Source organism: Chiloscyllium plagiosum, unplaced genomic scaffold (genome assembly GCF_037043375.1).
Source record: "Chiloscyllium plagiosum isolate Xiang-an unplaced genomic scaffold, Cpla_swu_hap1 HiC_scaffold_2, whole genome shotgun sequence".
Lineage (NCBI taxonomy): Eukaryota > Metazoa > Chordata > Chondrichthyes > Orectolobiformes > Hemiscylliidae > Chiloscyllium > Chiloscyllium plagiosum.
Window position 1 is genome coordinate 83,501,425 of NW_028270140.1, and position 16,542 is coordinate 83,517,966.

Here is a 16,542-nt window from a genome sequence, read left to right on the forward strand (position 1 = left end):
AAGCAGGCCATTCAGCCCATCAAGTCCACACCAACTCTTCAAAGACAGTCCCTCCCTATTCCTGTAATTCTTCATTTCACATGGCTAACCCACCTAACTTGCGCATTTTTGGACTGTGGGAGGAAACCAGAACACCCGGAGTTAACCCACACAGACAGGGAAGAATGTGCAAATTCCACACAGACAGTTGCCTGAAGGTGGAATCAAACTCAGGTCCCTAGCACTGTAAGGCAGCAGTGTTCACCACTGAGCCACCATGAATGGCCTTGTATCCAATGGCTAACTTCAGGGAAAGAATTCCTCCAGTTTACACATATTTTATAAATAAATTCAAGGAAAATGCGGAAACGATTTTGGCACCTACTTATGAAATCTAGTTCTTCCACTTTGGAATAGGTACCAGAGGTCACTTGACAACTGGAAAAATACCCTGCTCAATTCATCAATTTTAGGTTAATAGAAAACTGATAATTAAGGGTACCAATGTTTGAATGTTTTGTACATTTTCTTTATCAAACATATTAGCACATAAACTGCAAAGCAATCACAACATTCATGGATGACTTAATATGCCATTAATTATTCAATTCAAAATAAAAAAAGGTAAAACTCCACGTGTCCGCTGCTCCAGTTTCCTCCCATGGTCCAACGATGTGCGGGTTAGGTTGATCGACTATGGGAAATGCAGTTACAGGAATCGGGTAGGGGGTTGGATCTGTGTGGGATGCTCTTTGGAGGGTCAGTGTGGACTTGATGAGCCAAATGGCCTGCTTCCACAACGTAGAGATTCTATGACTCTATTCCACTCAGGAAAAATGATATCACTTTATAGCAACATTTCAAGAGTTCATTGCACAAAGGGCAGTATGTTTCCCGTTGTTTACATATTCTACTTAATTAATTCTATGCAAAAATTGATTACATATTATTATTGCAAATTTTTATAATTGTAAAAGTTAGCATAAATTTTCCACTAACTCCACATCAATTGAGCACTATATTATGTCAAGTAAAATGGATTTAGCTTACAATAAATTAAATTTTCAATAATCTGCTGGTCAAGTTATTTGAGCACAATTTTAAAAACTGTTCAGGGTAGGCTGAAGTTTGTATTTCTTTGCAAGAAGAGTTTTATAGTTGGTAACAAAGCAATTGCGCTCACTGCTGACCTCAAAAAGGCTACCCATGAAGAACTAGCAACCTCTGTGCCATTGAATTTTTTCTCAAAGTCAGTTTGCACTTCGCATCAAGTCCAAGTGATATCCAGGTGTACAACAGCAGTAATGTTATCAAACGAAAAAGGCAACTAAACACACTGAAGTATTCTCACAAACAGTATACCAGGAAATAAAAACCACTGAATCATTTCATTTTAAATTTTTAGTACTTACATGTAGTGAAATAAATGATGGGAAAAATATATGGAAAAATATATGAAAAAGATAAAGGGTAGCATTTCACAGGGATGATTGGAAGGAAAGTTGATCCTGAAGAGGCAACTTTTAAATCCTTGCTCACAGTTGTGTAAAAGTGTAATAACACCCTGCAAGTGGACTAAACAGACTGAGAGACAGACCTCCACCTCTCATAGACACAAAATTATACCCTTGAAAGTTGCCACCAAATCCAACCTGCTGGCTATTCTAAAAGACCCAAACAGAGCCTAGAACTCATGGGTTGGTTTTGCAGGCACTGCATTCATGCTGGAGGAACAAGATCATGACAACTGGAGACAGATAAATCCTGGGCTTTTAGAGGAGAGCTTGTGAGGATTTGAAGTATAGCAGGACGGGAAAAAGTGTAAGATATTGGTGCGGGTGCATGTGTAAAGCTATATTTCTGATGTGTGCAGGACATTCCCTTATTGGCAAATGTGTGATGTCCAGAAGTTGCTTTCAATTTCAGATGAGTAGTGGATCAACACTGACAGTTTCAGCAAAATAACTTCAATAATTATCCCTCTTAGAAGAGGAAGACATGAAAAATTAGAAAAACAAAATGTACATGTTGGTTAGCAATACAGTGCTTTGGAGTATTTGTGGGGCTTCTTGTGATCTTGGACTGGATCCTTAGTGAAAAGCTTGGTGAAATGGCATAATTGACCATTTATGTCATTCCTTTGGATTTTCACTGATCTTCTGCCAAAGTTACAGCAGAAATTTGGGAGACCTCCTGTACAAATTCCATCCCATCCACCACGTGAATAATATATTTAAAATTATCTCCCATTTGGCAAACATGAAATAGGTTTTACACCACTTTATTTTATAAACCATGGATACAGTTAAAAATAAATCAGAACATAGATACAACTGTAGCATTTGTTTTACTAACTTATGATCTTAATTTAAATTTCTAAACAATCACAATTTAGAAAGATCATTCAGAGAGTAATGGAATTGATCATAATGAACATTCTAATATAGTTTTCTTTAATTTTAAGATAATTAACTAGAACATCTGTCTGCTAAGTACACAAGTAATGTCACAGATGAAAAAAAGGGGTTACAGACAGAGGCTCTGGAGACATTTGACGTCATTGGAAAGGGCAGGAGAAGGAGATGTACTGTATTTGGTACCAGGAATATGGAATTCTAGATACAGGAAAGATTAGAGAAATTGGGCTTATTCTCCTTGGAACAGAGAAGATCAAAATATGGCCTTTTTGATGTGTTCAAAATTTTATCAGATTAAAAAAAGAATATTCTGTTTCCACCAGTTGGTATGTCAGCAACTTAAGTCACAATTTCAACATTGTCAATAGAGAGGTGGGAGTGAGATGAGGAGAAATTTCATTAATCAGAGGATTGTTGGGATTTGTAATGCACTGCATGGGAGAGTGGTGGAGGTGGCTTCCATAGAGAGCTCAATATATATATTTGAGGGATGAATTTAGAGGGATGTGGCGATAGGGCTTGAGAATAGGACTAGCTGATCAGCTCTTTTGGGAGCTGGTATATGATGGGTCAAATGGCCTCCTTCTAGTACCATAAAATTATATGATTCTATAAGAACCCTTTGTGTAAGATATGCATTTATGCTTTGGAGTTATTTAACCTGCAACGGCATACATGTTCTGACCTCTTTAAATGGAAGATCACAATGCATAAACCTCCCAGTATAGGAAATCTTTACCCTAAACATCACAATGGTTTTTATTTGGATGGGTGAAGGCTTGGCAGATGTATGTTGGAACAGCAGTGGAATGTCCATCCTAATCTTGAAGCAATAACACATGTGTAGTGAATTTAATTTCAAAATTGTTTTATTTCAGTATATTTACAACAGGAATTTGCACAAAAATGCCACAAACATTTTTTTAAAAAGTTTTGTTGTATTATTTTAGTTTTCATGGAATCAATAAATTATTCTTTACAGTCACATCTTAATCCGCAACAGTTTAGCTTTGTTAATTGGTTTGGTCACTTTGGTTTACATGAACGCTGGTGGACAATCAATCTGTCTGGGAGGAAGGTTCGCCCACAGATCTCACAAGGTACCAGTTGATCTTGGGAACTTCTCCAAGCTGCCTCATTTAAAGCATCTATATCATATGCACCTTTACCTGGAAAATTGAGGGAAAGGAGTTGAAACTTTTATTGCATTCATAAAGAGTGCTTTGGGGGCAATAGATCCAAAAAATATCCAAATAATAAATGAACATCTTTAGCAAAATCTTTTGAATGACTCAATTTGAAATAAAATACTTTTGTATTTGTGCTGTTGCCTACTACCTTATTAGCTTCATTTGCAACTTTTGCTAATGAAATTATTCATGATACGGGGCTTTTGCAACCTGAGAAGCTCTTCTGCCAAGGCTAATAAGTATTTGCCTGAGTCCACTGCAGGCTGAAAGCCTTGTAATGCTGAAAAGGCAGCCTGACTTGCCTGCTGTTAGCAATATCTGCAAACATCTGTAGAAATGGGTACCCTCCCATACATACAACATGTCTAACCATTTATCTGTGCACTTTCCTTCCCAGCCAAAAGCTAATGGGTCTTGACCTGGATCAGGGTACATGTTCTGAAGAGAACCAGACCATGTAGTCCAATGTCAAGAATGTGGTGCTGGAAAAGCACAGTAGGTCAGGTAGCATTCCAGCAGCAGGAATCCTGATGAAGGGCTTATGCCCAAAACATTGATTCTCCTGCTCCTTGGATGCTGCCTGACCTGTTTTACTTTTCCAGCACCACACTCTCGACTCTGATCTCCAGCAGCTGCAGTTCTCACTTTCTCCATGTAGTCCAATGAGATCAATGAAGATCTGCAGTGTGCTTGTCTGCAATAAAAGATACAGCCATTTCCAATCTAGCAGCCTTTAATATTCATTCTGAAAGTAAAGAGAAAAGAGCTTTAATTCATCTGGTACTTTTGAGTATAATCACTGTAGGCAAATTTGGGAGCACATTTACAAACATGCCTCACAACTGCATCAAAATAAATGGCCAATTAAATTGTGTTTGGTTGCTGAATCATAAAGGTTGCCCAGCGCATTGGAAAAATGACCTGCTATGTTTGCAAATAGTTCAGCTCACTACAGGTCTCTGTTGTTTAGCAATGAGGTCACATCTACTGGTCTTCTAAATAGCATTTGATTCCTTTTAATTTGTCATCATGAGTTAGTTTGCTAACTTATTTTACGGAAAGATGCTTCGTATTATCTATGCATCAGACAGTAGCAGGTGGCGTAACTTGATGTCTGTCCCTGCACATAAATAAAGACAGCAAAGATGAATCACTTTAATCTGTTCTTAGGATGTGATTTACATTGCTCACATACTGTAGGATTGGAGTCCTCATTTGGTAAGAATGGCATTTCTCCTTATGAAAGAGCATAAGTGAACCAGTATGTTCTTCGTTAACCTTGTCCAGAAATTTCCAGACCTATGAAATTTATTTTTACAATTTTCTAAGGTGGGACTCAAACTCACAATCTCCATGATATTAGACAAGCACAAAAACTACGAGATCACAAAAAGTTTTGAAAACAGAATAGATGTGGAAACATTTTCTTCTGTGTTGTCAGCAACAAATATGCATCCTAATATATCAGTGAACTAAAAGGTCTCAAATTATGCAGCCTAGTGAGAATAGCCAAACAATTCATTCATCGGTATGGGAATAGAGCAAACTCCCAGGACTCTCAAAAATTCTGTATTACAAACAGATAGCTTCAACAAAAAAAAGACAATATTATAAGTAGTAACAAAAGTATGCAATATGTTCAATTCACAATTAGGATGGCTGTACTATTGTACCATCTACGAAATGCACTATAGTAGATATGAACATAGGAGGTATAGTAAGTAAGTTTGCAGATGACACCAAAATTGGAGGTGTAGTGGAAGTGAAGAAGGCTACCTCAGATTACAACAGGATCTTGATTAGATGGACCAATGGGCTGAGGAGTGGCAGATGGAGTTTAATTTAGATAAATGCAAGGTGCTGCATTTAGGGAAAGCCAAACATGGCAGGACTTCTACACTTATGGTAAGGTCCTCGAGAGTGTTGCTGAACAAAGAGATCTTGGAGTGCAGGTTCATAGCTCCTTGAAAGTAGAGTCGCAGGTACACAGGATGGTGAAGAAGGCGTTTGGTATGCTTTATTGGTCAGATCATTGAGTACAGGAGTTGGGAGGTCATGTTGTGGCTGGTTAGGCCACTTTTGGAATATTGCATGCAATTCTGATCTCCTACTATTGGAAGGATGTTGTGAAACTTGAAAGGGTTCAGAAAAGATTTACAAGGATGTTGCCAGGGTTGGAGGATTTGAGCTACAGGGAGAGGCTGAACAGGCTGGGGCTGTTTTCCCTGTAGTGTCAGAGGCTGAGGGGTGACATAATAGAGGTTTATAAAATCATGAGGGGCATGGATAGGGTAAATAGACAAAGTCTTTTTCCTGGGGTGGGGAGTCCAGGACTAAAGGGCATAGGTTTAGGGTGAGAGGGGAAAGATATAAAAGAGACCTAAGGGGCAACTTTTTCACACAGAGGGTGGTGCATATATGGAATGAGCTGCCAGAGGAAGTGGTGGAGGCTGGTACAATTGCAACATTTAAAGGCATCTAGATAGATATATAAATAGGAAGGGTATAGAGGGGTATGGGCCAAGTGTTGACAAATGGAACTAGATTCGGTTGGGATTTCTGATTGGCAGGGACTAACTGGATTGAAGGGTCTGTTTCCGTGCTGTATTTCTCTATGACTTTAACTCACCTAGGCTCCTTAGACAACACCTTTACCCATCTTGAAAAATAAGGTCAGCAGCAGCAGCTGATACATGGGAACATTACCTACAAGTTCCCCTCCAAGCTACACACCATCCTGACCTTTTCAACATTACCATTCCTTCACTGAAGCTGGGTCAATGTTCTGAATCCCTCCCTAATAACGCTGTGGAATGAGTTATGAAAAAAGATAAAAGATAATCGACTTTCAGTTGTCTATGAAACAATGGTCTGAATCTTCCCAGGCCCTGAATGGTATTGGCAATGATGAGACAATTGGGAAAATATAGCGAGAATGGAAAAATTGATTCCAGATCAAGAAAAAGAGTCTGGTTTTTGGCTTTGCATTTTAATCGCTAGATGAGAATCATGTAAGGGAATGATGAAGGGCCCACCTTAATGCATTAATCTTTATTACCTAATCTCATGTCATTTATATGCATATTGTTATTTTCCCAAGCAACAGATTGAAACTAGATTGTGGTAATTACTAATGTGAAATGCAGAGTGTGCATCCTGTGACTGTAACTCACTGAAGTCTTCTCTGTGTATCTATCCTGAACAGCATTCCCCAAACATCTCTGGGTATGCTCTATGGGCACTTACTGCCTATACCCTCCATCCTCAGCAGCTGGCATCAACCAAGAATCAGCCTCACCACATCATCGTGGTACATCTCCAATGCCCTTATAACGCAGTTCCATACTGCACTTCATAGCTCAATAACACCCTTTATTGCAATGCTTCTTCCATGCCACTTCCAGGGCAAATAGAAAAATCACACAACACCACATTATAGTCCAACAAGTTTATTTGGAAGCACTAGCTTTTGAAGCACTGCTCCTTCATCAGGTGGTTGTGATGAAGGAGCAGCACTTCGAAAGCTAGTGCTTCCAAATAACCTGTTGGACTATAACCTGGTATTGTGTGATTTTTAAGTTTGTCCACCCCAGTCCAACACCAGCACCTCCAAATCATGACTTCCAGGACAGGCACTGAAGCAGGCTACATCTTAGGGCTACTTGTTTACTTTCTCAGCCTTCTCTCACTTTGCAGCTACTTGGATGTGTACAGCATCTCTGTCGTGCATTGTCTATTTACACACTAACTCCTAATTCAGACGTTAAAGGCTCACAGTATTTCTGACTTGCATTGCTTTTTAACATAGACACAGAGCCAGGCTGCCTGCAATTTTTGCCAGCAATGATGAGTCAAGGAGGTGGACATGTTGGTGTGCAGCACCATTTTATACTTGTAGTGTATCCCAGCAGCGTACATGCCAAGCATATTGAATGTGTTTCAACCAAATGATCTCAAAAGTCTCAGGGGACTGGTCCTTGGTCATGTCAAGGAAGACTTTTTTTCAGTCAGGCTGTGCTAACACAGTCAGTCAAGGGCATTGCACAACATTAGTCTAGGATCTTGGACAGTCAGTCCACTGCCTAGGGCATTCAGAGTCAGGGAATCTGCATCATTATGGCCTGGGGAGTTGGCCATGGTCAGTCCTCCAGGTCTATTACAACCAGTCCGGGGCTAACATGTCAGCTGAGGAGCTGTACAGATATTAGTCAAGGCTGTTGTTTAAAGTCAGTTGGGTGTTGGCCACAATCAGTCCAAGGAATGGTTCACTGACAGACAAGATGTTTATCAAGGCTCATTGCTATGGTGGGGAAGTTGGAGAAGTCAATTATAGGGATTAAAGGCAGCATACTGGTATAGAGGGGGGAACCAATAATTATGACAGGAAGTAACTCAGCATTCAAGAGTAGGAGATGATAGAGCATGGAGGACTTAGAGGGGGACTGCAGAAGGGATATGTCATCGATGGTCACTACCACTCTAGTTTCAATGGAGGGACAGTGCATCATGATGTTTGTCATTTTTTTAAATGTTTCTATCAAATTTTATTGCAATGAGCTTTACAAAAGTGCAGAAATTAAGAAATCATGTATGACCCATTTAGGTTCAAAATGGTCTTTTTTTCACATAACTAACTCCTGAGGCTCAGGAGGTGAAGTGGGGAGATGAAGATTTAAATTAAATTAAATTATCTCTCTCTCTACGTTACCTTCCCTCCTTAACTGAATCACAAATGCACAATGAAATTAAAAACTGTTGCCACCACACCTAAAGTGAACACAAGAAGTGTTTTTTTCTCTGAGAGTGGACTCTATTTGTGCCTGATACGAGGCCATTCAAGAGGTCATTGCATTAAACAGACACAAAGACTGGCATTGATGAGGGCAGAGCAATGGACGTGGTCTATATGGACTTCAGTAAAGTGTTCGACAAGGTTCCCCATGGGAGATTGGTTAGCAAAGTTCAATCTCATGGAATACAAGGAGAACTAGCCAATTGGATACAGAACAGGCTCAAAGGTAGAAGACAGAGGGTGGTGGTGGAGGGCTGTTTTTCAGACTGGAGGCCTGTGACCAGTGGAGGACCAGTGCCAGATCCACTACTTTTTGTCATTTATATAAATGATTTGGAAATGAACATCGGAGGTATAGTTAGTAAGTTTGCGGATGACACCAAAATTGGAAGTGTTGCAGACAGCGAAGAAGGTTACCTCAGATTACAACAGGATCTTGATCAGATGGGCCAATGAGCTGAAGAGTGGCAGATGGAGTTAATTTTAGATAAATGCAAGGTGCTACATTTTGGGAAAACAAATCTTAGCAGGACTTATACACTTAATGTTAAGGTCCTAGGGAGTGTTGCTGAAAAAAAGAGACCTTGGAGTGCAGGTTCATAGCTCCTTGAAAGTGGAGTCACAGGTAGATAGGGTGGTGAAGAAGGGGTTTGGTATGTTTTCCTTTATTGCTCAGAGCATTGAGTATAGGAGTTGGGAGGTTTCGTTGCGGCTATACAGGACATTGGTTAGGCCACTATTGGAATATTGCGTGCAATTCTGGTCTCCTTCCTATCAGAAGGATGTTGTGAAACTTGACAATAGACAATAGGTGCAGGAGTAGGCCATTCGGCCCTTCGAGCCAGCACCACCATTCATTATGATCATGGCTGATCACCCACAATCAGAATCCTGTTCCTTCCTTATCCCCATAACCCATGATTCCACTCTCTCTAAGAGCTCTATCCATCTCTTTCTTGAAAGTATCCAGAGACGTGGTCTCCATTGCCTTCTGGGACAGAGCTTTCCATATATCCACCACTCTCTGGGTGAAGAAGCTTTTCCTCAATTCTGTTCTAAATGGCCTACCCCTTATTTTTAAACTGTGTCCTTTGGTTCTTGACTCACCCATCAGTGGAAACATAATTCCTGCCTCCAGAGTGTCCAATCCATTAATAATTTTATACTTCGCAATCAGATGCCCTCTCATCCATCTAAACTCAAGCCCATTCGCTCCAGTTTTTCAACATATGATAGTCCCTCCATTCCGGGAATTGACCTCATGAACCTACGCTGCACTTCCTCAAATTTGGAGACCAAGACTGCACACAATACTCCAGGTGCGGTCTCACCAGGGCCCTGTACAGCTGCCGAAGGACCACTTTGTTCCTATACTCAATTTGTCTTGTTATGAAGGCCACCATGCCATTAGCTTTCTTCATTGCCTGCATTACCTACGTGCTTGCTTTCATTGACTGATGTACAAGAACACCTAGATCTCATTGTACTTCCCCTTTACTTAACTTGACTCCATTTGGATAGTAATCTGCCTTCCTGTTCTTGCCACCAAAGTGGATAACCACACTTTTATCCACATTAAACTGCATCTGCCATGCATCCGTCCACTCACCTAGCCTGTCCAAGTCACCTTGTATTGTCCTAACATCCTTCTCACATTTCACCCTGCCATGCAGATTTAGAAAGAGTTTAGAAAAGATTTACAAGAATGTTACCAGGGTTGGAGGATTTGAGATATAGGAAGAGGCTGAATAGGCCAGGACTGTTTTCCCTCCAGCGTCAAAGTCTGAGGGGTGACCTTTTACAAGTTTATAAAATCATGAGGGGGATAGATAAAATAAATAGACAAAGTCTTTTCGCTGGGATGGGGGAGTCCAGAACCAGAAGGCATAGGTTTAGCGTGAGAGGGGAAAGATATTAAAGAGACCTAGGGGGCAATATTTACATACAGAGGGTGGTGTGCGTATGGAATGAGCTGCCAGAGGAAGTGGTGGAAGCTGGTACAATTGCAAGATTTAAAATGCATCTGGATGGGTATATGAATAGGAAGGGTTTAGAAGAACATGGGCCAAATGCTGGTGAATGGGACTAGATTAGGTTGGGATATCTGGTGGGTATGGACGAGTTGGACTGAAGGGTCTGTTTCCGTGCTGTACATCTCTATGACTCTAGGTTAAAGACAGAGAATTCCAGAAGGTGAACTCCCATGGAGTGAGCCACTATGTCGACATGTAATCCTAGCCATGTCATTAAGACTATAAGACATAGGCACAGAAGTAGGTTATTCAGCCTAATGAGTCTGCTCTACCATCCAGTGAGATCATGGCTGATCTGTTAATACTTTTGTTACCCTTACTGATTAAAAATATGTCTATCTCAACCTTGAATGTACTTAACAAGCCAGCCTCAACAACCCTCTGTGGTAAAGAATTCCATGGATTCACTACCCTCAGAGAAGAAATTCCTCTTCATCTCTGTCTTAAATATGTGACCCCTTATTCTGAGGTTGTGCCTTCTGGATCGAGACTCACCCATACAGGGAAACAAACTCTCTGCATCTACCCTAAGAATCTTGCACATTTCAAAAATGTTCCATCTGATTCTTGTAAATTGTAATGAATACAGAATCAACCTCTTCTTTCAAGACAGTACCTCCAAACCTGGTGTTAGCCTAATGAACTTTCTCTGGACTGCCTTCAATGCCAGAATAACTTTCCTTAGAAAAGGGACCCCAAACTGTTCACAGTATTCTAGCTGTTGGCTGACTAGTGCCTTGTTTAATTTTAGTATTATTCATGTTATTGATCATTACAAGTCAATTCTAGTAATGGCAGTGAAGCCACAGTAATGTCAGGTAACCTATAAAGTGCCACCTACATTCCACAGTTCACAAACACCTACACCTTCTCATAGCTTGCACATGGTCCAGGAGCTGTTTATCATATACTTTGAACGATAAAATATTTTCATTATTACCTTACGTTCAAAGCTGGTTTTTTGGGGGTAATATGGGCTGTGAGGGTGGGAGTGGAGGTTTCATTTCTTCTATTACTAAAAAAAAACTATCCCTTAACCTATCTTTTCAGAAGTTTGTATGTCCTAGTGTTTGGAGGACAATGGCTAAATGTCATTTGTGTGTGCTGTAACTGTTGACTGACACATTCCTGAAAAGCTGCTCAGTTTTGATATTCCCCAAATAGGCTCATTAGAATCATCAACAATGGTTCAAGACACAAAACCAGTTGTCATCTCTATGTCCACTGCACTACTAATAGCCAAGGAATTGATCAGATTTACATGTGTTTGGAATGTCAGGATGAGCAGCAGCTTCCAGTGGATATGGTGCAACCTCCTAGTTTAGAGTTTCAGCCAAAGTTACCCTCAGAATCTAGAAAATGTGCAGGAGACTCATAGTCATTCTTCACTGATGGAATTCCCTCCAGAGAGAGGCATTGCCAACTGAAAATGTCCTGGGATATGTGACAAAACTGCCCTTGTAAAGCAAAGAAATTCCTTGACCTCTATGTGACATTGTGGGTATTCCTCTGTCACTAACAGAGATTTTCACATTCTTGACATACCACAACATGAAGGGCTATTTCTGGCTTGCTGTTTTTGAACTCTTGCATTTCTAAGCTTTGGATATGGTACCCGATCGTGGGAAACCTGAAAGATCCCAGCAGGACTGACCATATCTGCCCCTGGTGAGCACAAGATAGCTCAAGAACAGCGCTGGAGATAGTGACATGATGCACACGTAATGAGGTGAGCTGTGTAAGATTGTGTGAGAAAATCTGCAAGAGAAATCCTCCATGAAACTCCGCAAAATTGACACATGGCCAAATTTTGGGGAAATTCTGCCTAATATGTGTTGAAGTGACACTTAAAAAACATCCTTATAAATCTGCCAGCTGCAGATGCATCTGTCCATGACAGTATCAGTCGGAGTGATCATCACACAGTCCTTGTGGAAACAAAGTACTCCCTTCACATTGAGAATAAACTCAGTGTTGTGTGGCATTATCACCATACTAAGTGGGACAGACTTTGAACAGATCTAGCGACTCAAATCTGGGCATTCATGAGGTGCTGTGGACCATCAACAGCAGCAGGACTATACTCCAGCACAATCTGCAACCTCATTGTCCATATTTCCCCACTCAACCATTACCTTCAAGCCAGGGATCAACCCTGGTTCAGTACAGAGTGCAAGAGGGCAAGCCAGGAATAGATATAAGTGAAAATGAGGTGTCAACCTGGTGAAGCCACCTAGCAGCATAAGCAGCAAGTGATAGACAGAATTAAGCAACCCCACAACCATCAATCATATCTAAGCTCTGCAAGTCCTGCCACATCCAGTCATTAATGGTGATAAGCCATTCAACAACTCACTGGGGGAGAAGGTTCCACAAATATTCCCATCCTCAATGATGGAAGGGCCCAGCACATCAGTGCAAAAAAGATAAGGCTGAAGCATATGCAGCAATCTTCAACCAGAAATGCCAAGGGGATGATCCATCTCGGCCTCCTCCAATGATAACCAGCATTTCAGATACTGGTCTTCGGCTAATTCAATTCACTCCATGTGATATCATGAAATGGTTGGAGGCACTGGATGCTGCAGCTATAGACCCTGACAACATTCTGGTAATGGTACTGAAGCCTTGTGCTCCTGAACTTGCTACTCCCCTAGCCAAGCTATTCCAGTACAGTTACAACACTGGCATCTACCCAATAAAGTGGAAAATTTTGCAGGTATGTCCTGTACATAAAACACAGAACAAATCCAAATTAGTCATTTACTGCCTTATCAATCTACTCTTCATCACCAGCAAAATTATGGAAGATGTCATCAATAGTCCTATCAAGCAGCACCTGCTCAGCAATATCCTGCTCAATGATGCCCAGTTTGGGTTCCGCCAGGGCCACTCACCTCCTGACCTCATTACAGCCTTGGTTGAAACATAGACAAAAGAGGTGAATTCCAGAGGTAAGGAAAGAGTCACAGTCCTTGGCATCAAGACTTCATTTGACTGAATGTAGCATCAAGGAGCCCTAGCAAAACTGGAATCAGTGATGTGTCAGGTGGAAGGAGGATGGGTTGGGGGGGGGGGGGGGGAAGTGCATGGAAAATGGGACTGCATTTTCAAGTGCAGACAGTGATAAAAGCTATGGTGACATCTTTGAAGTATGACTCCATAACCCCTCTGTTTATGACTTTGGTTAAAGATCACAGAACACCTTTATCGATTCCAGTTCAACATCAGCTCCTCCACATTGTGGTAATAGTGGCAGATGAAGGCTCTTTATTGCTGCTTAATTGGGCAGTTGATGCCATCAGTTAACCTATGAGTGCCTTACTCTCTGTATTATGGAAAGTATCTCAGGAGGGGATGCGCATGAGTTGGGCTGGGCACCTGACATGTGAAAATATGCTTAGTGATGGGACCGGAAAAAAGAAGTCCTATTGTTGTACAGGAAAAAGCAACAGAACAGGATTAATAACTACAAACCCATCTGTTTCTGGAACAGCATTGCATCTATGATATCATCCACCTACTCCTGGCAAAACTCTTGACTAGAAGATATGAAGATATGAAAATATCAATCAGGCTGAGGATCCTTGAGACTCAGTTCTCATACTCCTGGTTACTTAGATAAGGGATTCTTGTAGAATGCTAAACATGTGTTCAGGCACTGGGGATAGTGTCTGAGATTGTGCTACAGATTTCAAGACAATTGGAAAAGCCTACTAAATACATCTGTGGCACCATGATGGATGGCTTTTCAGCATCACAGTCCACCCTGAAAAATACGGCAGTTGCAGGCCAATTATATTGGAGGCCCCAAGCATAGAAGCCCTAAGGACCGAAGGCCGGATTAGAATAGAAGCAAAACATTCCATTGTGTGCTAATGTTATATTAAATGTGTCTCACAGTAAATCATTTATACCCTGACTGAATTTATTTTCAAATAAAATTGTACCTGTAGTTATCAGCTATTTAAAACCTTTTGTTTTGAGGATCTTATCCATAATGCTCATTTAAAAAAATTATCTTACTATAAAGTCTGATTTTTTTTTCTGTTATATGGGCCACTGCTGGAATGTTCAGAATATGGCTTGACCTGCTGGATCTGGTTTGCATCAGTGTCATGTACCAGCTGTTGTCCATTATTCAAAATAGCTAAAGTTCTGGGGTTCGCCTGAATCCCTTGTGCATTCCACATTATTATCTTACTGATTCTCCGAACTGAGAAAGCGATAAGTTGAAATGCATTGATGCACATACATAGCAGGTTTAGTTTGAGCTCTGTAAATTGTTTAGTCTATATGTTGATTTTCAGTCTTGTATATTTAGTTTTATTGTAATATAACTATAAACACAGTTAAAATTAAATCAAAAGACCAACACAGTTTCTGTGTATTACCAACAAGATTGATAGAGGATCAAAGTACTCTTCTGTTGCTGTCAAGTATATTTCATTTTCTAGATATTTATCTGTATGGTTTGGATCACTGAATACAAACAATTTTCTTACAGAGTGATTTTTTTTTCAGTTTGGAGGGTGAAATTAGTGAGAGAAAGGGAAGGTGTGTTTTCAAAAGAGTTGCATTTGTTGTTAATAGCAGATTGTAACCTTGGGGATAAGCTGGTGAATGGATTACATCATTGAAAATGTATGTAGATGTAAATTGATTTGTGGTGGAATATATTTATACTTGGTTTTGAAAAAGAATGTAATAAATCTTCAGAGTTTGTACAAGTACCAAGGCTACAACAATCATTTACTGGGCCAAAAAGCATGAGCCACTAGATTCATGTTCATTGGTTGATTGGTTGTGAATCAGATCTTCTTCCAATAATAAAGCCTAGTCCCCACGAGTGTGTCTCCCACAGCTTATACTCTCAGTTTTCAACATCTGTGATGTTGATTTTCTGTCGGCTGTGATTTTGATCTTCTACTGGTTGTATTGGAATCTACTACTTCAAAAGGAACTAACATCTGAAGTTAATTACTTTGCTTTTGGAGTTGTTGCCAGTAATGCTGCTAATAAGGGAAATAATTAGCGGCTGCTGGCAAAACACAGATGTAACTGGGTGATATTCAACCAGCTAGACCATTCATATTAACAGCAAAAAACAAACTAATCAGTATGCAGACTGTTAGGCACTCAGCCTTAATCTTAGGAATCGAGATAAAAGCTGCTTTTGGCTGCTAAATCAACTATGTAAGAGCTTTGAAATCAGCATCAGTACAGTAGGAAAGCACAATTCACTGATCGCATCGTCATCATGTTTATGCATAAAATCTTGCCTCAAGAGTAACAGGTTTGAGCGGCTGCAGGTTACACAACTAGCTAGGTTTAGTCAATATGGTTAGAAAAGTTCTGTTATTACACATACAGCTGTCATTTATAGTGTGTTTTAAGAGAAAAAATGTTTGAAGCTTCCACTTCAAAGATTTACCATATAAAGATATGATAAGAGCACTTCCAAAGTATAAGAGCATGAACTAAGGAAGAATGCACAATGAAATAACTAAAGAATTTGTGCATAGACATGATCACAATGTAATGATAAAAAAAGGGGATGTCAGCTTATCATATTTTTGCACAGCTTTTTTTTGTAAAATGAAACCATGTGACAAACTGCAGGATACCTAGACAAAGTAACAGATGTGTTACTAAATAGATGCAAGATATTTCATAATATTAATTAAATAATATTGGTATATAATTTGTATATATCTTTGCTGCAGTCCAAAGTCACAATTCAAGACTGTATCGAAACTGTTGTTGGCTCTTACATGAGACATTCCTGCACCAGTGAGAAGGAGACATTTTACTTTATTGGGCTGCAGTATTCATTGAAGTTTGTTCCGAAAGTAGGAAATCCGCCTCAGCATAGTTAAGACCCTTCAATTCTAGACTGCAGATCTACTTACCTCCCACTCTTCTGATCTGGTCTCCGCTTTATATAGATTTCAATTAATCTGTTCAGATGAGTTATGACACACCTCTGGAACTATTTGTCATTAGCTCCAGTTAGGTCTACAGAGTCTGTAGCTATTTCAACCTCACATCTGAAAAATCATTACTAAGCTCCTGTCCTTGCTCTTTCTCCTCTTTTAAAAGCTTCCTCAAAACACATGTTCTTTAATCTT

At 40.1% G+C, this 16,542-nt stretch overlaps 1 protein-coding gene and 1 long non-coding RNA gene across 2 annotated transcripts in view; one reads left to right on the top strand and one right to left on the bottom strand.

The window, feature by feature from the left end:
- LOC122560716 (uncharacterized) overlaps positions 1 to 16,542 on the top strand; it is a 71,741-nt gene that overhangs the window by 32,151 nt on the left and 23,048 nt on the right. The gene's annotated exons all lie outside the window — the stretch shown is intronic.
- The window catches only part of LOC122560704 (zinc finger protein 474), a 36,497-nt gene continuing 22,819 nt past the window's right edge, over positions 2,865 to 16,542 (bottom strand). Inside the window, exon 4 of the mRNA XM_043711646.2 lies at positions 2,865 to 3,565. Within this exon, the coding sequence (XP_043567581.1) occupies positions 3,423 to 3,565 (143 nt within the window). The 3' untranslated portion in view covers positions 2,865 to 3,422. The remainder of the gene's footprint in view (positions 3,566 to 16,542) is intronic.